General features: G+C 38.8%; 3 protein-coding genes across 5 annotated transcripts; 1 reads left to right on the top strand and 2 right to left on the bottom strand.

Moving 5' to 3' along the window:
• Positions 1-2,181: 2,181 nt before the first annotated feature.
• On the bottom strand, positions 2,182-12,180 carry lrrc69 (leucine rich repeat containing 69). Of its 2 annotated transcripts, none has more exons than XM_044334793.1 (9): positions 11,896-12,180; positions 11,642-11,768; positions 11,476-11,548; positions 11,102-11,297; positions 10,637-10,708; positions 10,458-10,559; positions 10,150-10,329; positions 9,825-9,952; positions 2,182-2,302 (listed from the first exon to the last, which is right to left on the bottom strand). In XM_044334793.1, exons 1-8 carry the CDS (start codon positions 12,163-12,165, stop codon positions 9,830-9,832), a joined length of 1,143 nt encoding a protein of 380 aa, XP_044190728.1. In that variant the 5' UTR covers positions 12,166-12,180; the 3' UTR covers positions 2,182-2,302; positions 9,825-9,829. The 2 variants fall into 2 exon arrangements, with proteins under 2 accessions (XP_044190728.1, XP_044190727.1); XM_044334792.1 differs by lacking the exon at positions 2,182-2,302 and adding an exon at positions 3,893-4,517.
• A 506-nt stretch (positions 12,181-12,686) lies between these two features.
• Positions 12,687-16,643, bottom strand: otud6b (OTU deubiquitinase 6B). The gene is made up of 8 exons (XM_044335574.1): positions 16,359-16,643; positions 15,445-15,593; positions 15,224-15,322; positions 14,693-14,893; positions 14,332-14,452; positions 14,099-14,160; positions 13,894-14,000; positions 12,687-13,311 (listed from the first exon to the last, which is right to left on the bottom strand). The coding sequence occupies exons 1-8, from the start codon at positions 16,432-16,434 to the stop codon at positions 13,227-13,229; spliced, it is 900 nt and encodes a 299-aa protein (XP_044191509.1). The 5' UTR covers positions 16,435-16,643; the 3' UTR covers positions 12,687-13,226.
• Positions 16,644-18,169: 1,526 nt separating this feature from the next.
• rab5aa (RAB5A, member RAS oncogene family, a) lies at positions 18,170-26,768 on the top strand. Of its 2 annotated transcripts, none has more exons than XM_044335623.1 (6): positions 18,170-18,388; positions 21,969-22,187; positions 23,117-23,268; positions 23,471-23,593; positions 23,825-23,918; positions 24,108-26,768. In XM_044335623.1, the coding sequence occupies exons 2-6, from the start codon at positions 22,022-22,024 to the stop codon at positions 24,221-24,223; spliced, it is 651 nt and encodes a 216-aa protein (XP_044191558.1). In that variant the 5' UTR covers positions 18,170-18,388; positions 21,969-22,021; the 3' UTR covers positions 24,224-26,768. The 2 variants fall into 2 exon arrangements, with proteins under 2 accessions (XP_044191558.1, XP_044191557.1); XM_044335622.1 differs by having other exon boundaries at positions 18,178-18,388; positions 21,966-22,187.
• Positions 26,769-27,174: the final 406 nt, after the last annotated feature.

The following is a 27,174-nucleotide window of genomic DNA, read 5'->3' as shown; positions in this document are numbered from 1 at the left end:
CATGTGTGATAATGCTTATAAAAGATAGGCTGCAAGTGGGCTGAGTACAATTACCAACTGTTTGATGAGAATATATTTAAATCTTTTTCACAACTCCAAGACAAGTTAGCCTTACCCTCGAGTGACTTATATACATATCTACAAATTAGACACTATATCACAAAAAACACAGACTGGGATAATATTAAAAGAGAACCAACCAATATAGAAACCCATTTCATACATCTACAAAACAAATATCCCATATTTGCAAGCTTTTATAAGCTAAGGCTAGACACATCAGATAACACTCTACATATCAAAGGACAACGGGAACCAGAGCTGAATACAATAGTGGACGATGGCGCCTGGGAAAACATATGTTCTAGATGTCACAAGGGGGTTGTGAGCCAGTCATGGAAAGAATTTGATTGGAAGGTTAAAATGAGATTCTTTAGCAGCCCGCTGACAGCTTGTGTCTTTAAAAGCAATTCTCCCAACAAATTCTGGAGAAACTGTAGTATGGTCGGTGACTGGGACTGTCCAAAAAAACACTTTGGAAAAACATCAAAAAAGAAATGAGAAAATTCTGGAGACAGACATTCCCCTGGACCTGCTATTGTTCTTATTGGAAGTATCACCTGAGCACCTATTTACCACAGACCAGTGTTATACTCTGCATATTTTGTTGATGGTAGCAAGAAAAATAATTACTATTAATCGGATGAAGCCTAACCCTCCCATGATTGTTCAATGGTTACAAAAAGTCAAACATGTTAAATGATGGACCACATGACTGCCTAGTTACAACTAAAACTGCCTATTTTTAAAAGGAGATCAATTATTGACTACCTTAGTTAGAAATCTTGTACTTTATTGTTTTGATGTATAATTTTTTCAGGTACATATATATATAGTTAGGCAGATGTGTGTGTTCGATCCCTGTATGGTGTTATTTCATCTATATATGCATGTATGTCAAGTGAAGCCCAATCTCAAAGTGGTTTTGTTTTATAATGTTAATTGCCTGCTAATGTGTGTTAATGGCAATAAAATAAAATAAAATTTTAAAAAACTGCAGAGCTGCTTATTAGAAACAAATGTAAATAGTGAAAATCAGAACATCACATAAAGAATAATGTTAGATTCATAAATTCAATATATTTATACTCAATATACTGAATTTCAAATTCATACAAATGACTAAGTGGTACTCAAATTTAGGGGGGGAAATGATGAATAAAATTAAACCTGACCTTATTCAAGAGGGAATTAGATCCTGAATCAAGCCAAACCCAAAGAGTCAGACTAATCGGGTTTGGGCTGAAATTCAAAGCTCTAGATTAGCAACCCCTGGATCCAAAGCAGTCTATTACTGATGTGGGCGGCTGTGTGGAAACAGTAGAGCTGCAAGTCTAGTTATGATGAACTACTGGTACGCAAATACTATGCCTTTAAATACAGTATGCTTGAAGAACTTTCATATGATGTAAAAAAACATGACTTGTGGCCAGAGAGTGGATGAAATTATGCTTGTTCTCAAGCAACTTTAATCAGTGAATTTTTAGATTAATTAAAAAAATAGTGCTCAAGCAACTTGGAAAGATGCAGTTTCCATAGATTATTCTTGGTATGACAAAAAAAAACCCTGATGAAAAATTCAGTCATAGTATGGTTATACACCAACGGCTCAAGTGTTGACAACCCCACATTTTAAGAAGAACATAATTCCCTTGTTTGTAGCATCTTTTCAAACTCTAAGCAACAGTTTCCATTAGCAGCTTGACTCACATGCTGAAGTATTTATTTTAGCGCCAAAACTGGAGTCCAATAAACTCACGAAAATTCATCCTGATCTAGTCCAGCTCTAGACTTTATGAGTGACATTTATGTGAGTGCTGAGGTGGGGAGAGTTGTATATCGCTGGGTTGTGCATGAGTTCTACTACCTCAGCCGCTGGGAGAGACGTACAGTAAAAACACATAAAGCATTTCACTTCGAAACTCACTGGAGGGCTGCAATGTTTCGTGATGCTCTCCTTTTTATTGCACACAACAGAGAGTGTGAGAGAGTGTGTGTGTATACAGTATGTGCGAAAAAGTCCACTTGCATGAGCAACTGTGTGTGTGTTCTCATGTATGCACGGGTGTGTGTCTGTGTGTGTCTGTGTGTGTGTGTGTGTGTGTGTGTGTGTGTGTGTTGCCTGCCTGCTGGTGCTCCACAGCCATCTGGTATCTGGTCAGTCTAGCAAGCCTCTGGAGGGCACCTGGCCAGCAGCTTGCTCACCTGGCTCTGCTAGCCCCTGCCAACCACCACACCTGGCCTGGCCAGCACACAGGGAAAGGGAACAGATTGCACAGCGCTGTCAAAAGAAGCCCTACATTGCAGCATGAAATAATACAGTGATACAGGATACATTTGCTGCTCAGTGTACTGTAAAGTGTTACAAAAGTTACAAAGAATGTGATTCATGTGAAGGCATTACATTAGGAATGGCACACTAGATGCTAATTTTCAAATATTAGTCATCAGACAGATCACAGAGCTTTTGGAAATAATGCTCTACTCATCATTTGTTAGGAAAATAGACTTTTAACATACTCATATGAATTCCCCTGCATCTGTCCCCAACAGTTTGTGCCAGTCTGTGCCAACCCATCCATTTAGCATATGATGGCACTTCCTTCCTGCAGGTTGTCCTCTGCTATCAATTACACTCTCCTCTCCCTGCAAGAAAGATGCTCTTTGTCCCCCCTGTCACACACACACACACAAACGTGCACACACTGTGGCCGCAGAGGGACAGACACCTGCAGAGTGTTTGTCACCTCTTCTGTTGGCATCTGCGACCGCGTGGCATTGTGGGAGAAACGGCCATCTGTTGTCGGCAAGGCTGGACTGGAAGGGTGCAAGCGGGCACAATGCATCACGCTGCTCTTTTCTGTTGGTCTGAGCTGTGTGAAGTGTTGTGATGGTGTTTTTGTTGTTCTCACTCGCACTGGTGATACTCGGCTAAAATAACGTAGCAACAGGAAGAAGTAGCTGTGGCAACACTGTAACAAGTAATTGTAGCTTCTCTCGAGGCCGGTAACACCTTTTTTTTCCAGTAAATTCAACATGTGTGTGTGTTAATCACACAAAAGCAACGTCCCATACAGAATGTTTTGGATTCATTAAACCACATGCAAATGGTTGCCTTTTGTCAAATTGAACTCTCTCCTAATTATCTCGGAAATGTTTACTCCTCTTCACAGGGAGACAGCACATGAATGCTTGATTGACATGACAGTGGCTGCAAAGTTTCTTCAATTATCCTGGCAAGGTTACGATTGCTGCCTCTTGATTCTCAGCAGGTTCTTGTCATTACGAACACAGAAATACTAAACTCTTTTCTCTACCCACGCTGCTGTAACCTATGAATTTTGAGATTATATGTAAAAGATGCAGAGGGAGTTAGAACCATTAAAATGATTGTGGTATTTAAAACATGTGGAGTGAGCTGAGGGCTGCTTTCACTTAGGTTTTTGTCGGTCTGTCGTCGGTCCACCACTTTAGTCCAGACTGAAATATTTCAAAAATTATTGGATGGATTGCCATTAAATTTTGTACAGACATTCAGGGTCCCAAGAGGTTGACATTCATTGTTCACAGACAATGAATCCTAATGACTTTAGCGATTCCCTGACCTTTCCTCTAGCACCATCATGGTTTTGAGTGAATGTTTCAACAACTATTTGATAGAATTCCCTAGAATTTGACATTCATGTTCCCCTCAGGGTGAATTGTACTTGGTGATCCTCCATCAGGTCAAAATTTTAATTTATCTCATACTCAAATACCTGCAAAACTTTCCCATCAGCCTATGCTGTACTTTGTGTTTAGTGCAAACAAGAAAATGTTACAATATACAAGATTGTATGAATGTCTGTTTTATTTTAAGAGCCGTGCAAAATTATTTAAAGTTACAACTGAAGGACATATGTGGCAACTTTGACAACAAAGGCAAATATGCAGTTGAAATATGCACAAAGTATGATTTTAGTTTCCATTTTATCACTGTAGGCAACAGTTACTCTGTAAATACTCTGGTGCTGGAATAAAACATTTGCTGTAAAAAGAAATGAAGCATTACTAAACATGCAACAATGTGTTTTTTATCTTGAGAGATTACACAAGACGTAAGTGGAAATAATGACAGCAGGATTGAAAAAAGTCATATTGAGATAACAGAGATATTAACCACATATTCCTGAAGGACTTTCATTTGTGCAGGACGTTCATTTGGCTGGGTGGGTTGGGTTGTGGGTCTGCTCATCCAGCCGGCCTGCACATCGCAGACAGATGTTCGGCCAGCCAAGCCTGCAGCGCCAAAGGCAGTGTGTGTTCTAGAAAAACCCGGAGACCAGATGCTGCTACCTGGTGTCCCACCCGCCTGCCGCTCCGCTATACTGGGCATGCTCCAGTGGCCATCACATGACCTCAAACTGGGTTTCGAGATGGCGTGCCGTCAATCATACTGATGATAGAGTGGAGTGGAGCTGGAATTGAAAGACGTTGTGGGGTTGACTCAGCAGGTTTGCCACTGTGTATCTGACAGGCTGAATTAATATGCCAGATTGTTTCAAATAATGAATCAAATAATGTAGCTATATAGTGTAAAACATTCATGCATATATGAATTGGAGGATCTAAATTTCAAATAAGAGGCCGACAACATCGCGAGGAGTAATATCAAAACCTTAGCATAAAAGAAACTCATATCCAATACAATAAAGGACTATTTTGGGAAAATGACAGCGTCAAAACGACATGGCATCCTACTGTGTGAAATATCAGAAGTAACATCAAAATATAATGCAGCATCTACATCTATTTCAGCCTCTTTTCCCTCCAGTTATGTTTCCCAAATAAATAAACACTCTCTCCCAAACAAACAGAAACACAGATTTATCGTCCCTCCCCACCGTCCCTATTATTGCCAAACACAAGGAAACTTTCGAAGAGATTCAAAGATGCACAAGATTAAAGATTTATTTGTTCTTTTGAAGTTGCAGCAGTGTTTTTGTCTTATTTCCTCGACAAATGCAGCGTAGTAATGGTGTTTTTGCAGTGTGGTTGGTGCTGACCTAGAACTGCCAGAGAGAGGTTGCTGGCCTGATGGCCGGGCTCTTGTCTTGAAACTCCCCTAATGAGGAATGGCTCAGTAATGGCATCGCTTCCTTGTAACCTCAAAGGATGGGCCGTTAACTCACTACTATTCAGACTGTTATTTATATATTGTATTTATATATCATATGTGAAAAAGAAGAAAAAAGACTAGGAGGAAGCTGGATTACTAGACTGGTATATCTGGATGGCTTTGTTTTGTTGCAGTTTGAGAGTCAAATATTTTATAGTCTAATGTACCTCAAGTCTTTCTGCACCTTCTAATCTACATTAAGACTTCTTTTTTGTTATAGTGTTGATTTTGATGATGAGATAGTACAGTTTTTGTCTTGGACACCTGGTGTTTTTCTCTTTTTCTCTTAATATGCATCAATGAGTATATGGAGACTTTCACCTTTTCTCATATTTTGGTTGCACTTATTAGATTTAAAAGTCACACATGTGTTACGACGCCCTGATCTGATGCTCAGATTTCAATTATACTTTGAATTTCAATAACAGCTCATTGTTCTTGCTTTTATTAGCTGCTCTATCTCTTAGATCCATCAGGCATATATCTCAGTGTGCTGTGCATCAGGGCATCTCCTGCCCCCATCTGCACAGGAGCAGAGAATCATACTGCCCCCTAGTGCCCAGAGTCATTAGTGACACAACAGAATTGATTGTACAGTCGTCAACCAGACAATACCCTGGTACTCTGCCAGTGGCTCGATACCAAGATCTGTCATGGGCAGCGATGCAAGACAATAGATTCTACTGATTGGAGTGGTGCACACTCCTGGCTATGACACTGGCCTACCGCTTGCTATCAAATGGCTGTTTCTCTCTCTCTCTCTCTCTACACTCACACAGCCCCTAATTCAGCAATCAATGCTACTCATTTTAATAGCACCTTTGCTGCAGCCCGAGCAGAGAAGGGGAGAAATCAGGGTGAGCCGGTGTCAAATCATTCTTCTGAGGTGAGGACCGCAATCATGGCTGCGGGGGATTTCTGAAAATGACTAAACATGCTACAGTAGGGGTGTCTTGCTAGACAGTGTTTGTTACTGGAACCAGTTGCACATACTTGTTTAAGCTTAATACTATAAAACTTAAATGTGTGGATTCATTAATGCATGTAAAACAGTATTAGGAACAATTAGTAGGATGAGATTTGCAGTAAAGAGGTGTAGACAACTACAGATAACCATGCAAATGATATATTGAGCCTTAACATACAATGTAGAGACTTGATGATGCAGAGAAATCAAAGCATGGTTTCATATGTTCTTCAGCAGCAAACACACACATTTTCATCATATCCATTACAATAATTGCTCACATCTAGAATCCTATTTTCTGTTTTTAGCCAACATATCACTTTGTCTTGCCAGCCCCAAGATGCAATGTGAGCTCAAGCAGCCATAGGCTCCTCTAAAGACATCCTAAGCAAATGCTCCAAATGACAAGACAGACTAAATACCCCCCAACAAACGATACAAGACTGCAGAAAACGTTTTAACAAAGGAGGTATGTAATGAACCCAACGTGCCTTCTCTCCAATATATCATCCTGAGTGAATTTGCCAACATCACTCTCTTTACCTCCAAGCATGGTAAATGAGAATTTATGCACCTGCTGCTTTATCATTCTTTACTTTTTTCACCCCCAAGAGGTAGCCATGCCACACGAGACAGATATTTCCACCAAAGGCAATATCCCCTCGCAGTAATTATATCAGAGCGAGAGAATGGCTCATTAACATATGCTAGGCATGTCAGGAATTTACAAGCGCCTTTTGTAGATGCTTCTCGTCAGTGTGCTGCTCCCATCCGTATGGTGTCTCCTTTGAGGATGCAACCTCCTCATTTCCATAGACGTCAATCAAGCTGTGCGTGGCTTTTAGAAATATTCTGTACAAAAACACAGGGCTCTCTGAATATGGCAATCATAAGGGACAGCTCAGTGATATGGAAAAAGTGTGTCTGCGCACATGTGGGGGTGCGACTATGTGTCTTGTGAAACGACATGATGAAAACAAAGCGATGGGGGCAAGATTATCTTGATGATGTGCCATCAATGCAGAGTGGGTGGAGTGATTGTATTTGCTTTTCTGCAGTGTGTTAAAGAGGCGTGTGTGTGTGTGTGTGTGTGTGTGTGTGTGTGTGTGTGTGTGTGTGTGTGTGTGTGTGTGTGTGTGTGAATACATGTAGAAAGCTTGACACCAGACACCAGACTGACTAACAGACAAGTCCCGAGGCCACTGAGCTAGTGGCGCTGCTGCTGCTGCTGCTGCTGCTCCACTGCTTCAGGACCCAACATCTGCTGCCTGCAAGAAGGCACATACTGTTGGCCTTTCACCCATTAGTGTGGTGCCAGCAGAACGCAATGACCTATTTATCAGCCATGTGGACATACACACCTCAAAAACTGTTTTTTCAGTTTCCATTGTGATGCCATTATGGAAATCTACTGAATATTTAGCGATGTTATGTATCATTTATGGTAAAAATTTTACCCCAGAACAAAGTAGCGTCTGTGTAATCTTAGTAATGGTAATTAAGTCTTTAAAAAGTTTGAATGTAGACGTGTGAACATACAGCTCTCTTCCAGTGCTGGAGGCAGGAGAGCAAAGTCTGTAGTGATGTAACCTAGCAAAATTTCCCTGTGAAGTGCAGTGTATTCATAATAAACCTGAGTTGAACTTAATGGATAATGTGATGGTACCCAATTCAGTTATTCAGGGATAACATTTTTATAACTTTTCAACACTTGTGGGTGTAAAGTGTCTTCATTCTGTACCTCGATACAGTCAGGCATTAATTGATTTCTGTTTTTTGCTAGAGCATTGATGTATTGATGCAAAAGAGCTTACTGCAAACATAAATTATAGTTTAGTCATAATTCATTGAACCTATTAAAACCTATTAAAAAAATAAACCAAAATCCATGTATTGGCTAATTTCTGGGATGGAAAATGCATAAGTTTTGATGATGTTATGCCCCAGCGACCCCATTTGCTTCTCTTTATCTGCCTGACCCCCAGGCTTCGTCCAGTCCACGCCAACGAGGCCAAGACAGACACACTGGTGTGGTGCTTAGTTCCACCACATTGCCTGACTTGGCCTGCTGCCCTCATACTCAAATAACTGACAGTAAACTAACCAATCTGACTGCAAAAGAAATTTAGGCTTTGCTGAATACACAAACGCCTGCACTTAAGCAAATGGTCACTATGGTTTTTCTATTCTGTAAATGGACAGTACTGTAGCTTTGAAAAGGCTGACTTTTTTAAAAATAAGGGAAGTGAAAATGAACAAAAGAAATCACTTTAAAATGATATGGATCCATTGACTTGGAATGAAAAAGTGACCCAACAGTGGCATAGCAGGAGTTTGACATAAAGCATACAGAGTGAGATGGAGATGGAGAAAAAAAGTCATTTTGTGTTTGAATGAGTCTAGTCTTTTGCCCTGGCAAATGTCATTGCAATGACTGAAGACCCAATGTCCATTTCCATCACCGACTGCTCTCTCTATCTCTCTCTTTCTTTCTCATTCATTGTCATTGCCTTTTCCCTTTAAGTGCACTTTCGCCCACACCACTTGGAAATTGATTGAAACAAAATGTCACAATTATGCCCTGTAGCTCGCCGCTTCAATTATTCATCAATTAGGGGCTAGGCTCCTTTTTTTCTCTCCTGTGAGCTGATTTTTCATTCAGTTTGCTCGAGATGTATGGCTCCCCTGCTGTTAACCAGTCCAAAGTCATTAGTTTCTGGGTTTGCAATTAAACCTGATGCATTATGCATGAGGCTCAGTAGACACACGCAGCAGCGGCCGCAGCAGCTAGCGAACGACCTAGCAAGCTCTGGAGGCGTGGATGGGAAATTAATTTACTAGAAATGAAGTTCTCTCTCCCTCTCTCTCTCCCTCTCTCTCTATCTCTCTCTTGTCTGGCAGGTTGGAACAGATGCCACTGGCTGGAGATGGAGATAGAGATGGGGCAGCTATCGAGACTCAGTGCAGCTTGATCAGCACTGACAAGGGAATTGAATCCCACTAGATTTACACACCCAAAATATGTGTGAGAGATATATTTTAGTGAAAAAGTTTTCAGTCATTTTTTGCCAGTGTGTGACTATATACTGGATCTATATTTAAAAATAAAATTTAAATGAAATAGTTGAGGCTTCATAACAGTTTTTGTTGAACAAACATGGTCAAAGTATCTACAGGGTTGCCAGTTATATATTACAGACCTGCACTGACCCACCAATCTGTAGTAAAACAAGGTATTTACATAAAAAGCTTTTGTGTGAATAAAGTTTGTGTAAACCACATATTTTTGCAAAGTCACCATGTACAGACATGACATCTAGCTGTTGTAATGTTTTTTTCTATTTTTGTGAACTTTATGACAGCTGTAGTTGACAACATGCTATCAACTGAAGCCTGTGTTGAACACTGAAACTGGGTACAACTACAGTACATGTACAACTTTTAATGTTCATTTGCTGCCACCTAGTGACAACAGTCACATGACATCTATGAAATATTTGAGTCACTGGAAATCATAGCGGCATATTAATATAGTTGTGAATATTGAGTGTTCAACTCAAAATAGGCTATATATATGTTTGTTCACTGTTTTAGCCAAAAACGATGAGAAGAGATAGTTATTGAGATCATAAACTTTACCTTTTTTAATGAACTTGTATTTTTCTTGAAGCAACACCGTAGTACGAGTGTCCATCCGTGTTAAAGCACTTGTATGAGCAGAGAAGCACGCGCACTGGGATGGTCAAGAGACTCTTCATTTTCATGTTCTGAAATACACATATGTAAACATAAACACATGTATGTTTGTCAGATTACATGTGGTGCTACACATTTAGTGGTACTATAGAAGTCATATATGCTTTACCGGGTGTCATGATATCATATTGTTTTATTCACAGTTTTTTAAGAATATTTTTCACAGTACTATGTAATGCAAAAATATGCTTTAAAACATTAAACCAACCTTCCTCAGACTGATGAACTGCACACACTCCAGCCAGGTGGTGAGGAAGGGCCCTAAACACACTGCACAACAGCTGCCGTTAGCCAACAGGGCAGTGAGGCATGGGTAGTAGGGAAGCATCCTGTGGACCAGAGAGGACCTGCTTCTGTCCTCCCTCAACACAAACCTGGCAACCAGCTCCTATGGGGACACAAGGAAGACAGACTGTAAATGCGATGAGTTGCAAATACACCATTGATATATTCTGGGGAACATCATAAAGCTGTATTGTGTAACATATATTATATAATGTGTTATAATTCAGTTACCTTTAATGCAAGCACCTCCAAGTCCTGCACCGACGGCATTGGCTCACATCGCACAAACCTGTTACCTTCACAGTAGAGCTCCTTCAGGTGCAGCAGGTGAAACTGGACAGTGTTATCAAACATAGAACGTGAGAATGTTATTCCATAATTTTAGATAGATAATACTGTACATACTGTACCTCAACAGGAAACATGGACAACTTGTTCCCAGCCACATCAAGAACTTGGAGTTTTGCCAGTGCCCTGATTCCCTGGGTGAAATGTCAGGCAAGTGTTTGGTTAAGTAGCCAATCAATTGTACAACTAAAAGGAAGAGCTGAAGTTAGAACATGGCTACAATAGCATACAGATAGTATCTTAAAAGGTACCTCATTTAAGTACATACGCTACTGTGATTCCATTTGTTCAGTAGGTTTGAGGAAAGGGTGGTGGATTAACTTGAAGTGACCACATTATTGATTTTCATCAGCATAGAGGATTCAAATTGCATTACTGAATATAAATAGAGAAAAATAAAGAAACAAGAAAGACAAAGAAAACTGTGTATTGTGTAGAAATGTTTCTATCAGGTATACGCAGGCTTGCTGGGAACAAAATTCACTTCCTGAAAAGTTGAAAATCACATGATTGAACTGAATACCCACCTCTGGTAGGTTGATCAGCTTGTTTCTGGCTACATACAACTTGGTCAGTTCTTTACAGTGGTACAGCTGTTGAGGTAGCTGAGACAACTCGTTGGAAGTAAAGTTTATCTCAGTCAACTTAGTGAGATGACAGAGCTCAACAGGCACCTCTTCTAGTTTATTGTCCAGCACACTGAGGTGTTGAAGTTTACTCAAGCTGAGGAGAAACAGGTTTGCATTTGTTTTATCGTGAAAAGACGTTGTGTGACCAACCAACCAAATAAATGAGTTAATTTTGCCTTCCATGCAGAAATATTAAATCTAATTATCTTCAGAATTTATTATTCCAGGTACAATATATGGGACTTTTGGAGGTCTTGATGCTATAAATTTACCTTCTAATCTCCGGTGGGAGTCTTTGAATCTGGTTGTGGTTCAGATTGAGCACCACAAGGTTTGGTAAACCACCTGTAAAGCATGACAATAAAGAAGTTAATTCCAGCTTTGTCTTTTTAACAAATCTACCGAGGTGCAAATCATACAGAACAGTGAGAAACCTACCCATCACCTCAGGTGGCACCACTGTAATTTGGTTGCTGAACAGATACAGTTTTTTCAATGACTCCAGATGGCTCAAAACAGCAGGAACCTCCTTCAAGGCATTATTCCCCAAATTCAGCTCAGCCAGCTTGCAGACATTGCAAAGGGAAAAGTATTTAATGACAAACCTGCGTGCTGTGTAAAACATTTAAAGTGTTATCTTGGCAATTTTCCAGCAGACAGATGAGCTCGCGGAGCAAACCAAGAAGACTCACGTGTTGCAGAGAGAGCAGCTCAACAGGAAGCGCGGTGATGGAGTTGTTGTTCAACAAGAGGACTGACAGCTTTGTTAACCTAGAAACACACTTAGGGACGTCGCTTATTTTCTTAGAACTCAAATTTAAAGAAGATGATCTGCCATATAAAGCTCGTATCACTGACTCAGCCATTTGTTTTCCTTTCCTGTCTTGTTCCCATGGTGACAAGATGCTGGGGTTTGTTTCTGCGCGGGGGCGACTTCCAGTGGTGGCAGGTAAGTAGAGCATGTCTCATGTCTCATTTTAGTTTCTGGGTAAATGTTTTAATTTTAATATCCTAACTCTCCCTGCATAACATTTAACAACATTGTTAGCGATAAAAAATGCAAGGCTGCTCATAAAAATAATAAAAAAATAAATTATACATAGATATAGGCCTCCAGTGTGTGTGTGTGTGTACAGTTTATCATGGACACAGATGTTTAAACTGTTTTACTGTATGACACAGTCACCTTGAATTAAACCCGAGGAAGGGCATCTGTGCTGGAAACGTCATGTCCACATACAATTGAATTGGGAATGAGACAGGAGTGTGGGGGTGTTTTTCTCTTTTTTTTTTTTTTTTTTTTACAAGTAATTATTTCCAAGCACCTGCAGAGAATTTATGGAGCTTGTATGTGTGTGTGATTACCTTGAATTAAAAGAAATTAAATTTCTCAGTCTCATGTTGAACAGAGCATCACTTTTAAGTACAACTAACAGTATTTTCCTCATTGAAATATACAAAATAACACCGTGACACACCTGTGCTCTTTTAGTATTTTATGTAACATGGATATGATTTACAAGTTCCACAATTCAGTTCATTCCAAGAACACTGCAAAAGTTCAACAATCACTCAATGACTCTGTTGACATTTGGTTGAGTGACATGCATGATGAACAGCTCTTAAATCCTCTCCAGCCCAAATGGATTTGGTTAAAAAGTGAGTACTGTACGTTACACCAGTGCTTCTCAAAGAGGAGCCAGTGTAAAAATAAAAATAATTTAATTTCCTAACAGGTTTTTTTTTATTTTTTTATTACCACAATCATACTTGTTTCAGAACAGATTAAATCTATTAGATTTCATTCTCCTTACCGCTATCTTTTCATTACTTAACAGATATGTACCATTCACTGTTTAATAACCAAATCTGAAAACAGTAACATTCTCTGTTAATTTCAGTTCGACAAACTTCTCCATCAAAGGGGTCACCGCCCCAAATACATTTGTATTTAAGGGCCCTGGTGTGAGAGGTCTGGACACTCTCTGCATTGGTTTACATCACACCAAGACTGAACTGTCTCTCAGCTGTCCTCCGCATTGGCTGGGTCCTTTATCCGCTCCACAGAATTGTAATGCTCTCCAAGTCCATAAGCATGACGCATATAGCTGCAAACAATGAGGAAAACATATTCTGTGAGTTTAAGCAAAGAAGGAATCTGTCATTTAAAATATAAAAAGGTAACACTTTATGCAAATATTAGTTATTCATTGTATGTCTGCTGCTGCTTTAGTCTGCTGTATGATAGCTACGGCGTTATCAAGAGCTTAATATTTACATGCAGTTACATGTAGATCCAAAACTGTCATATCCTGGCTCTGAAGTAAAGTACACAGCTGCAATATCAATAACTCAAGCAGACACTGATCTAGACTGGTGAGAGCAAGAGCACCCTGTATGAGAGAAGTCTTTTGTTGAGCCTATCATGAAGGCTTACTTTACATAATTATAGATTACATTTTAAGTTGCAGTAGGCAAACACTGTAATAAATGCCTTGGCTTGTTTGTCACAGCATGTAACAAACGTAAATCCAACTGTACTATCTAATAAGTACTATCTAAAAGTAAAATGGTTTAAACTCCACATATCCTTATACATTTTATAATTGACAAATTGTATAAATTTTAACAATTTCGCTAATGCGACTTGTACCCCAAACAAACATAAAAACATGTACACATGTTCTTACACAAGAGTGATGGCTTTACTATCATATTCCTCCCCAATTTTTATAGTTGGAGAATCAGCCTGGATCACTTCTATTGGCAAGTGAAGGACCTGGGTCAAAGCTTGCAGCTGTGGAAAGAAAAAAAAATATTATTAATATTATTATTTCAAAGTACAATAAAATATACCATTGTGTATCTATGACAACAATATTAGAGTGGACTCACTTCCAGTTGCCCTCCCCAAGCTGCTGTGTGCTCCACATCACTGCAGTATTTCTCAAACTCATCTGGAAGCAAACATACACAGACACATTTGAATAAGCATGTATAGTCGGCTTATTCAATTGTTCTATCACATGATAATACCAGTTAGCTTTTTCAGCCTTTTATAAAAAAAATATTGCTAAAGTAGATTGTTTCTGAAAACCAAAACAAAGTTATCTACAGTGAGCTGTTACCTGTTGTGTACATGTCACCAGTGTTGGGGTTGGTGAGGAAAGGCAGGAAGTCATCAGCATGGTTTCTCATGTACTCAGCAGTGCGGCACCGCAGTTCTTTCACACTCATGGTTAATGCCGGCTAGAATAAAACAGAAAAAGATAGTGTATATACTCATGTGTGCAGTTTTTCAGCGTCTTAACCAAAGTATTGTGTATCAATTCAATGACAGTTTGTCATAGAAGCATAGTGCCATTTTGTACAAGAACTGCAGCAACTGTACACGCTTGTATATCACATTTTTAATTAGCAATTCAAAACTAGAGAATGGACAAGACAGCTCTCCCTCTACAGCTATAATAGTCCTACTACACGGTGTACCTTTGCTCTCTGTGCCAGCTGGTCTTCGATGGCACGGTACATGCAGTGGCCATCAGAAGAAATCTCCTTTATCTGAAGCTGTTGCTGGGAGAGTTTCTGAGCCAACTTCAAACCCTCCTGGTGTCTCACACCCTGCAGGTTCTCCACCTCAGCCTCTGCTATCCTGCTCTCTCTATCTTTCTCCTGAGCAGCCTTCTTATCCTGGAGAGGATGATTCAAATAAAATGCATTCCATTAGTACTTGGAGCCATGTCTGAAGTGAATTTAAAAAGGACAGCAAACACAGATGGTGGATTAAACAATCAATTATAAATGAAATGCCAAGGCATAACTAATAACCATACTGCTGTCTAAGATACTGACATTTGTATATTATTCAGAATGTTGTCTTTGTTTGCATTGTAAATCTAGTAAATAAGGATGATCGCATGAAGTGTACTTTGTTTGTACATGGACAATGTCAATATATGACAAACTAACATGCTAACAAAACCTAAAACTGTGCTATTTTAGAAGGAACCAGTAGCTCACCCTTCTCTTCTGGGCTTTGGTTATACGTGGTTGTTTGACCTCTTCTTGGTTTCCATCCTCCACCTTCATGGTCTCCACTCCATTTATCGCCTCTTCCACCTAGTCAGATTGAGTGGGAGGAGCTTTGGTTATGTTGTATTCTTTTAAAGCCTCTTAAAGCCTCAGGATATTTCTAATGCATAGCAGCAACATTTGACAATCATCTGAATGCAGGCATTTACCTTTGTGTCAGTTGTAGCTTTGAGCTGCCTTAATTCCTCCTCATGTTTCTGGCTGAGGTCCGTCTCTAGTTTGGCAATCTCTTCTGTCAACTGTTTCCTCCTTTTCTTGTCATTTTTGGGGACTGCATTTTTCATGCTCTGGATTTTAGCTGGAAACGTAACAAAAGAGGAGACCGTCAGACCAAACACTACTTTCATAAAGCTCCTCTCAGGTAATGCTGAATGATAGTGAAAAAAGTTAAAGTAAGAAATAAATGAGATGGGTAAGATGACCGAATTCATGATGATTTTAATGCACCTTGATGTTTATGAGCTGCTGCACCACTCTCTATGAGTTAGACTAATATATACCTACCATTGCATAGAGTCTATGATTAAAACTTTCAAACCTATTTCTCTTCTGACCACAGCCCAATCTGTGATGTCACTGTTTGTATTTTAATTTGACAGCTGATGGAAAGCATATTTTGACATCAATGATTGGAGTATGGCTGCAATAAAATAATATTTTATGATATAACTGTAACTAGAGCTCGAAGAAGCCAAATGTTACTGCCTTTAATGTTGCCATCTGCTGTGTTGCTGTGTACGTGACAATAAAACCTCTTGAATCTTGAACGTCCAACTTTTAGAGCTATAGGTTTTACCCTAAAGCTACAATCATTGTGAACATCTGGTGAAAAACAAACTGCACACATTGACTGGTAAATACCTAAGAATTATAACTTTATTACAATATTTATGGATCCTACATTTTGCTCAGGATTGTCTCCTGTGAAATGACTGGTACATGGCCTGTTGCTAGTGACTACAATGAGCTCAATTCCAGGAAATAAAACAACACACTTGCTGTGAACTAGTAACTGACAGCAAATGTTGTTTGATAATGAGTGGAGACAGTTGAGGTTTGCTACCTTGCAGGTCCTTTTTCTCCTTGCGGTGCTGTTTAGCCAACAGCTCCTCCGGTGTCTCTACTATCCCCTCCTCCATGACTGGATGCGGCTGCTCAGTCTGTTCAATTAATCTTTACGAGCTACATGAAACTGACAGATATTACAAACACTATAAGCTATGACGCCTCTGTTATAAAATATGCCCACATCACTGACAAGAGATAAAAGATATAGTCCACAATAATAAAACGTGCTGATACAGCCTTTAACCGGAAGAGCCAGGCAGAGTTTTCTTCTTCTTCGCTTGTGCTCTCACTGTTGAAGTTGTCATAGCGCCATCTGCTGGCTGGTTATTGTAACAGTGCTACTCTTTCATAGCAGCTATAAACATACTGTAATATGGAGAGCCGTTTCAGTCATGAAATACCTAACATTATTGTTAAAGTGATGTCATAAGTGTGCACTCATTCATTTTTACTATTTGCTTTATTCAAACCATATGATAACTTTCAAGCAGGGCCTTAAACCAGTGATTCTCAAAGTGGGGTCTGGGAACCCACAGTAGTCATTGAGAGAGTACCAAGGAGTCCCCAGCAAGAAGGGGAATCATTTATTTTCACTTTATTTATATTCACCATCCATAAGTAACACAATGACAGAAATTAATAGACTCCGCATCAGTGCAACAAACACTCAGAAACAGAATACACAGATACACACACAGATATATCATTAAACAATATTACTGAGGATATGCTCTCAAGTTGTCTTTTCCTCAAATTACTTAAAGGAATGTATGAGGTTCCTAAGATTGTTTTAAAAAAAAAAAAGTAACAAGCATATTAAACTATGCAAAATTATAAAACATAAAGATACATAATATAAATGCATATATTACTATGCCTGCAACTAATATTTTTTTCTTGTTGATTAATTTGTCAGTTTGGTCTATGAAATATTCCAAAATGGTGATAAATGTCAATTATGGTTTCCAAAAGCCCAAGGTGACGTCCTCAAATGTCATTTTCTGTCCTGACCAACAGTCCACAACCCAAAGATATTCAGTTTATTATCATGAAGGACTAAGGTAACCAGAAAATATTCACATTTGAATCAGAGAACTTTTTCGGAGACATTTTTACTTAAAAAATGACTCTAAACAATAATTGATCATCAAAATATTTGACAATTGATTTGCAGACGATTTACTTGTCGGTTAGTCAACTAATTGTTGCAGCTCTAACTATTACACCAAGGATAATGTACATATAATATATAAGTCCCATTACTGGTTAAAAATAATTTATGGAAAAGTATTATAGCATAAATTATTACTACCATCAAAACTTCTTTGGTTTTATTGGTATTAATAAAATATTACAGGGGTCCTGAAGCTCATAGATTTTTTTTAACATTGTTTCTCATACAAAATTGAATACAGAGAACATTCAATAAGTCAATCACAATAAAATAAACAAGATAAATAAAATGGCAGGGCACATTGTACATATACAAAACCAGAGGACATTATTCATTCATACAAATATTTTATCGTAAAAATGTTATTATTACTTTATAATTTATTTTATTAGTCAATCAGTGCTTAAAGGGTAAATTCCAAATATATTTTTCTAATTAAGGTATTTTGCAAACTGTTTCAGTAAGTAACAACATAGGGCACAGAGACAGCATCACCTTGAAGTAAACCACGTATACCTCTGTTGTTATTTTCGGCAGACAAAAAGCATATCTGACCCACAGGAGTATCAGCTGGATTCGGAACCGGGTAACAGAGGTCCTTGTTTGGATCCTGAAGCCCAGAGACTGTGGTGTGCAGACGTGCAGTGTGACGTGGCACGGGGGGCGGAAGAGCTTGTTTGTGTTTTGGTTCTAAGGGGAAGTTGCGAGAAGAAAGAAAGGAGGAGACGTGACGGGATCGTTGAAATAATTTTCTTGGTTCTCCGACACCACCTCACCATAGTGTCCCTGGTTCCGTGTGTTAAAGACTACAGCGGTGGTGTTTAAAGTTCAAAACATCGTCTGGTTCTCAGGTAACATTAGCGCACTTGACATGAATCGACAAGTTGTGGTTCCCAGCTGGCTAACGTTTGTCATCGGGGACTAACGTTAGCTAATGTCGGTGATGTTTCATAGCTAAGGGAATGCAGGCCTTTGTCACGTATTAATGACACCATCTGACCTCTTTGGTGTCGATGTGGTACCATTAGCAAGCGGCTAAATGGTGTCCGGTATAGCAAGTAGCAGTATGACAGTTGACTTTGCGATAGCTAGCAGCTAAAATGGGTGGATTCAGGTCAGTGGGTGGAAGGCTAACGGTGCTAGCAAGCTAACGTTATATTTGTTGATTTGGGGGTTGAGGCTACTCCTCGCTAAATAACATTAGTCAACCAGCACAACAAAGTAATTTAATAATGTTATCTAGCAGTACAACTACTAGCTTGTTGTTGTCGCTGCCTTTTGTTATATGTAGTTTACCGTGTCGTTTCGATATGCTGTGGTTCAGCTGGTAGGGAGGCTACTGGCCAGTTAGAAAGCTAGATAATGTTTGCTAACTGAAAGTGAGCTGACTAGCTTGACAACAAAAACAATTTAGAAGATGGCCTCCCACTCTAAAATCAAAACAGATGCAATGAGTACAGCTGACATGAGCAAGCGTGTTTACAGTCAACTTATGACAGCAGAATCCAAATACTTAGTGAGCATTTTGCAGCGCGGCGCGTTTGTTGACAGTCCCTGTCATGAGTCTGAAGAAACGCAGTGACTGCTTTGTCGCTGCAGCTTCTTCTTGTATGCGTACTCGTTTTCTTCCTGCTTGATGTAAAGGATAAGCATAGGAATGTTCTTTGTAAGCCTTCTATTTAGTTTTCAACTTAGCAGATCCTTTCTTAGTGCGACATGGGTTTACACAAATATGTATAATTCAGGGGTTTCCTCACTTTTTCTTTTTCAGCATATTACATAAAGTTGTTGTAGTTGTCTCACTTATAGACTTGTTAAACTAAAGTTATACGCAATTTAATCTCCTAATATGTACTCAAGAGGTTATATTTTGATGTACAGTATTTATGACTGACATAATTTCAGCAGCCATGAACTGCATGACTGATGCAATAACACAGGTGATTTGATCTGTCTTTGCAGCCTTGTTTTGAATATAAATATAGCTATCTCCTCAATAGTATAGCAGTTAAACATACTATAATAAGCACCTGTACATTCTAATACAATTATAGACAACAAACCTTGAAACAAAAATGGTGTGGTGTCGGTATTGGATGGCATTATGTACAATATAATACAATATGCAGTACTGTGGCCTCAAATTTCACCATAGAGGCCATCAATAGGTCTCTAAGAATAATATAATCAAAACTGTAAACAATATGTCTCACTGGTCAACTTTTTTGCAGAGCCATTGTATGTAATCGCATTAGAGAGCATATGTTAGTATAGTAAGATGTCCAGTATTTTTGTCACTAAGTGTAATATCTGCCTCCTGGATAAGGGAGATGGAGGGGGTTGCACTGTGAAACTTATTATAGTAAGTTTTGTGGTAAAGGATAAGAATCCAGAAATCTTACTCAGGACAGATTCTCTCTGCAAAATTTAACATAGACTGTGATTATCGCCTGACAACAGCCATTTGTTATATACAAATTAGTCAGCGGATCTATCCTAAAGAAGTTACTAAGCAATGCATGAATGCATGGTATGTATCCATACAAAGGTTCTCACAGTTGTAACATGCTCGAGTAATGTGAGTGGATAAAACTCTTAGCTTGTGGTTCATGTCATGGCCTCCTTTGCTTTTTTACTGTTGTGGTTGTGGTCTGCTTTCTTTGCCTCTTTAAGAATGTCATTCATAAATTCATGAAGGCGCTGTGGGCGAGATATGCCTCCTTGTGTTTGTAGCTGCAGCTATAAATTCCCCCAAGCTAAGAAAAACTTTTGTGCACAATGACGTCTATACGATGCTTTTTCAGCCACAGTGCTACATCAGAAAATGAAGTTCATCAATTGTATGTAGGACTTTAAAAGATAATTTGGCAAATGAATGTACAAATTCATTTACTTATAACTTAATTTTTGCAGACATTTAAAGGAGAATTTATTTACGTTTTTAATCACAGCTTGTTCAGTGCATAAAATTGAAATTCATTCATTTTATTTAAAGGTGAAGTTTATCATTTGACACACATTGTCTCCTTTCTCAGATGACTGAAATGATGTCCCAGCTACTGCAAAGACTGCTGAGTTGTCGTTGGAGTTTGTCTTAGAAGCCTGTTGTTTAATTGAATATGGTTGCACAATATAGAGAAGTGCAACACTATGAGGCATACACTTATTTTTTGCATTTGAAAAAATGGGTGTGAACTGGATCACTATGAGTGTGCTGACTCTATTTTGAGTGTACTTGATTGTCAGTTAGAGTAGATGCAACCTGACAAGCCAATCAGAATGTATTAATAGTTGAGATGGGAGAACAACCAACCACAGTAAAGGTGGCCATTAAGGATTTTTATGATCCTCCATCATACAGATACTGCACATTAACAATATATTAATCAAATCATTAGATATGCTGACTGTAAATATATACAGTACATGAATAATCACTTAGCTAACGTAATGCTAATTATATCATTGGCCTTGGCAAGTCATCTGACTTTGTTGCTTGATCTTAGTTTGAATATCTGCTTACATGTAAAATTACATGTGTAAACTAGTTAACTATTCTGCTGCACTTTTAGTGTTGTTAAACTGCATCAGATAGGCAAATGTATCCTGTCCTCTCTAAATTATTTAGAATTAAACATGGATGTAAAAACAATTCAGGGTTTGAAATTCTTTAAAAGTTCACTTTGCAAATATTTTGTGAGGAAGGAAATGCATTCAACACTCTTGTTAGACCTCAAGGTTACACACAATGCATTTTGGTGAGTCACACACAATGTAAACATAACTTTCGTTTAACAAGAAAACTCCACAGGGGCCCGTTAATTAGGACAAAACAGTGAAAAAAGTAGAAAGCTTAGACCTGTTTTTTGCACAGTTGGAGTACTGCAGTCTGCACAGGTTTAGCTCACACTGATGATTGATGAGACTCTTTTTTTTCCCCCAGCGTTTCCAAGTATTTTTTGTGCATTCTTATAAATGTGACCTTTAGACAGATCAAGTGCTATATATCCAATTCATTTTATATTAGCTGTTACTTAAAACCACCACTAACAGCCCACACAAATTTATTATTGTCATATCACTGTTACTTCCACTCTTTGCACATAGTAATACTGTATGTCTCTCATAAGTGTGTCATCACGGAAACCAAATATTTTGTTCTATTTTTAGCGCTGTAGAGTCCCTCATTGACTCAAAACAGAAAAATAAGCTTATTGGAGTAACAGATGAAAGCTCTAAAACAAAATGGTTGCTGTTGAAACTGTTGCTATTAGTATTTTGGTATCACACAAATTTTAGAGGGGAAATTATTAGAAGATCTTTTATTATATTTGTTCTGAGCTGTGATGCTCCTCAGAGTTTAATACATGTTTATTACTTTGTTGGTGAGTCAGTAAACCCGAAAGTTTCTTCTCCCACTTCTTGCAGCAGAAGTCCTGATAGTGAGGATTTACACTCAGGCCACCGGGGGATCTGACTAGGTCATGGCCAATCGGGGAGGAGCTACGAGACCCAATGGACCCAATGCAGGGAACAAGATCTGTCAGTTTAAGCTGGTGCTGTTGGGAGAGTCAGCCGTGGGGAAGTCCAGCTTAGTGCTCCGCTTCGTCAAGGGCCAGTTCCATGAATTCCAGGAGAGCACAATAGGAGGTGAGCTTCATATCAACAGAACAGGCTATATCTCACAAGCTTCCAGTTGGTTGTAGATCAGATGGGTGGAGTGTTGCTATCGCAGGAATATACTGTATTCGTGTCTGAATTAACCCAATTTTGCCTTTATTCAAACAGTCATAAATATGAAGGGGAATGAATTCCTGCAAAGGTCAAGGCACAAAAGTTGAAAAGCCTTCATTGTAGTGGCTACATGAATATACATGTATTCATATTCCTCAGGGTCAAACTGTCACATACTCAGGCAAGTGAATTAAGTACAAGTTTCAATCACACACATGAGAATTTTCACAACCATATCTGGCTCCCTCTTTACACCTGTACTTAATAAGTTAACACTGTCACAGATCATAGTAAATAAAGCATGTAGTAATGACGACATGTATGCAAATGGATTCTCTTGAAGCCATATTCCACCTATACCGGTAAATAATATTGAACCAACAATACCAGATGAACCTGAACTGAAAAAAAACAAAAATAACTGAAAAATAAAAGCAAATGAAACAATGGGATAACATAAGAAAAGGGGATGGCAGAAATCAACACCTAGTTCATTTCACAAAAAAGGTGAAATATGAGGGCAGGGTATAGAGTGACATTCATCTCACAAATCCAAAAAGTATCCCTTTGTCTGCTAGTCTCGTCAACCTGTCAGTGTCTCCCTTACAGGATTAGCGATGCCTTCAATTACCGTGTTTTTAAGAGATATAACATCACTATTATTACTCATGTGTAGAGTCATAGCTAATTTAGGACAGGCGTACTTTCTTCCTTCTATTAGGTGCTTTACTATTGTCACAAAATAAAAATGAAAAATCAAAACAATTTGTTTTGAGCATTGTTTTGGTGTAGATATTGATTATTTTATGATGACTCAACCCTCTCCTTATCCTATCCCTCCACAGCGGCCTTTCTCACTCAGACAGTGTGTCTTGATGACACAACAGTGAAGTTTGAAATCTGGGACACTGCAGGTCAGGAGCGTTACCACAGTTTGGCACCCATGTATTACAGAGGAGCGCAGGCCGCCATCGTGGTCTATGACATCACAAACGAGGCACGTTCATCTATCCATGATAAAGTTGTTCATGCAATTTTCACAGCATTGACTTGAAGTTGTACACATGATACTGGCCACATTCAGTGTACAAGTTGTAGTTCAAATACAGTCGGTGGCTTATATGAAAATGTTGTGAAAATTTTGAAGCTACTGATAGTATGAAGGTATTGACAAACTGCACTATTTCTTCTGTTTGCAGGAGTCCTTTGCACGGGCAAAGAACTGGGTGAAGGAGCTTCAAAGACAAGCTAGCCCTAACATAGTCATCGCTCTGTCAGGCAACAAGGCTGATCTAGCCAACAAGAGAGCTGTCGACTTCCAGGTCAGACAAAAAAAAAAATCAAACTTATGTCATGATAGTCAGTCTTATTATTTTCTTAGGTTCTGGTACGTGTACGTGGTACGTCTAATAGATACAGTACCAGCCAAAAGTTTCGAAACACCTACCCACTCACTTGAATGAGAAAATCTATTAGATAACTGTGGTTTTGTTTTGCGTGTGTGTGTGTGCGAGGAGGTATTGAAACCCGTGGTGTTTGCATTGTGTTGACAGGATGCCCAGTCCTACGCAGATGACAACAGCTTACTCTTCATGGAAACATCGGCCAAAACATCTATGAATGTGAATGAGATATTTATGGCTATTGGTGGGTAACTCATGACACTTTATTCATATATTCCCTATGCATTTGTAACAGAGTGGTAATCAGAGCCAAATTAATCCCACTGATACTTGTTCATAGTATTTATTCTGATTAACTAGACACCTTGCAAATGAACAGTCGCAGTTTCTGTTATTTTATATTCTTTAATTTGTTTGTTTTTTTGCCCCTCAGCAAAGAGATTGCCGAAGAGTGAGCCTCAGGCTGCAGGAGCTAACAGCGGGCGGAACCGAGGAGTGGATCTGACAGAAGCTGCCCAGCCAGCCAAGGCTCCATGCTGCAGTAACTAACATGAAGAACGCCTTCCTCCCAACCAACCTGTATAGCAGTAACTAATGCGGCTGATGTCCCAAATGCCACTGCAGTTACTAATGCAATGTGTTGTACTCTTTTCTCCAATTCTCTTATCTTAAAAACAAGATAAGATGGCCTGTGCCCACGCCCTTCTTTTTTGCAGTAGCAAAGTCATTGCCATTATACTGATCTCTCCACATGGCTCTGCCTCTTTTCCTCCATCATGGTTCTGCTGCTACCTGGTGAAGCCTCCTAACCAGTCTTTCTTACTCTCTGTCATCTAGCTTGTTACATCTATCAATTATTATTGATAGATAAATGATAGCAGATACTACAGACATTAGTGCACCTTGCCTTCCATCATCTTCCTTCTAACGTGTAGATATGGGTTTCATTTAGAGGAAGTGCTCACTTCCCCTTTTCTGGGATAGCTTAAGACTTAACTACTGCATTTCTAGTCTTCTGTTTTTTGTTTTTGATAATTTTGTTAATTATTGTTTGCTATAATTTTGTCAAAATTATGGATGCACATACCTGTATATTTACAAGGCCTAAAATAGAGAAAAAGAAAACTGTGTTTTACCTTTTTATCAGCAGTAGCACAAAAAAAGTCTATTAGAGAAGAGGAGCATATTCTTGTAAATCTGAAAGGCGGGGGGGGAGGAGCGAGAGAAAGAGAGGAACCCTAAGCTCCACTCCCCTTTTCACTGGGATCTTTTTATCTGAAAGTTTAAAAACATTTGTTGTGGACTGTAGTCCTTAAGATTCTTTCTCTCTGCCTGCCCACTGCTCTCCATGTTCTTTCCCCCACTAAACCCAAAGTAGCACTAGTGTTCATTCTCTTCATCCATCCCAAGGCTTCATCCCAGGGCCATGCCTGCTTCTAGCTGTCCCTAGTGGCATTGTGCAATGTTTCACAGTATTTACACTGTGACTTGAGTGTCTGCAAGGACCAATGCAGCACAGCAAAAGCCCCCTGCTCCACCCAGCTTTCACCACAGCAATGCGCAGGGGTCCCTGAGGTGCACTCACCAGTGTCACCGCCTCCCCATCTCCTGATGCAGCGTCCTTTCATAAATCTTGTGTTGACCGTCGCTTTGTGGTTATACTTGGGTCTCTTTGGTTTCTGCCTTTGGATGATTTATTTTATGCAGATGACCTTTTCCATTGTGTTAGTGTTGCTGGACCGCTGCTGGGTTTTGCACCGGGTTAAAAACAAAAGTGATGGTAGAAAGTGGGGAGTTGCAATATGTTAAGGTTGCTTCATAATCACCTTTTTAAATCATAATTATTTGTCATCTTCTCTTGATTAGGAAGTGCTTTAGACACCGTTGTGTGTCAGTGTGTACAAACTAGGCCTGGGCTGGCTGGCTGGTGACAGATTACATCCATAGACTCACTCACACGTGCCCATTTATGTGTGTATGTTTGGACACACATTTGCACATGAACACACACACACACATACACACACACACACTCACACACTCACACGACTTCTTCCCTCTGAACGTCATTGTACATAAGCACACATGCACACAGTCTGTTACACCTCTCTCCCTCACCTATGTCGTGCACACACTTGTGATTTTTTTGCCCCCCATACTTACACCCCACCATACATTGTTACATACACACACACACACACACATACAGTACATCTGGTCAATAACTCTTTTTACAGGTCTGTCTTACTCATGCCTTGCACTAATGATGCTCATGAATATATCTTGTCATAATTACAGCCAGTGTGATATAAATATATATATATAAATATAAATATATAAATAATATACTGTAAATAGGGTGTTGCAGTGTAGTCTACCTTTTTTCAATTTACCAGTGACAGGACTAATGCTTGCTAAGGCGTTGTCTAGATAATCAGAAAAAAAACTGTACAGTTAGCAGAAAAAAAAGCTACAATCTGGGTTTGGAGTTTTGTTGCAGTTCCTTTTTTTCACACAAATGGTTAAATTATAATCAGTGGTGGTCTTTATAAATGTATGTAGTGTTATTAACAAAAGAAATGAAATTGCATTTGTTTAGTGGTCTGTCTTGTACCTTTTTCTCAACGGAAAAAAAAAATCAAACATTTTGGTTTTTATTTTTTAACATTCTCTCTATCTTGCATCTCACTAATTCTTTTTTTTAGTGGCATCAGGCGATGATGCCTTGTCCAGTGCTGCTTCCTGTAAGTAGATCTGAACTTCCAGAGACACTGGTTGTAAAAGCTCCAGAGGACACAGACAGAATGCAAAATAGTTTGATTAACCAATTATCTGCCTCTCCATAACATCTCAGTAACATTGTGAAGATATTGTAGGAACAGTGTAACAACTATCAGCTGGCACGATGGTGATTCATCAATAAATGAATTAACACATAATAGGGATGTAAATTGTATGTTTGGTTTTTTGTTTTTTGTTTTTTTGCCGTGAACACTTAATTGCAGCCGAAAACATTTAAATGCAAGCATTTTACAGTACTGTTATGTAATGACCAAATAAATACCGAAATAAATTTGATCATTTATTATTGTAATCAGGCTGTGTGTGTGTGTATGTGTGTGTGTGCATGGACTTTTGATGGTATTTGCCCACAGAAAGCAATTATGTTTTATCTCAACTGATTTATGTTTGGTATTTTATAGGAGTTACAGTTGTACTGCCCCTCTCCTCTCAACGTGACACTGATAAAATCGTTTTATTATTTTGTCATCTCTGACCTTTAACCTGACAAATGTTCTGTATGAGTCAAAGATCTGAAGAGCAATAATTTTCTTTTAATTTGGTGAGATACCATGTCCTCCTAGGGGTTTCAACTTTTTTATATATATTTTATATATTTTAAATGTGACATTAATCATAATATAGTCTGTAAAATAATAGTTATTTGTATTAATCCCAACAATTCCTTTAAATTGCATGAATTAACCATGATTCAATAG

This window comes from Thunnus albacares, chromosome 19 (genome assembly GCF_914725855.1).
Source record: "Thunnus albacares chromosome 19, fThuAlb1.1, whole genome shotgun sequence".
Taxonomy (NCBI): domain Eukaryota; kingdom Metazoa; phylum Chordata; class Actinopteri; order Scombriformes; family Scombridae; genus Thunnus; species Thunnus albacares.
The sequence above is the reverse complement of the archived record's forward strand: the minus strand, read 5'-3'. Positions and strand labels throughout refer to the sequence as shown.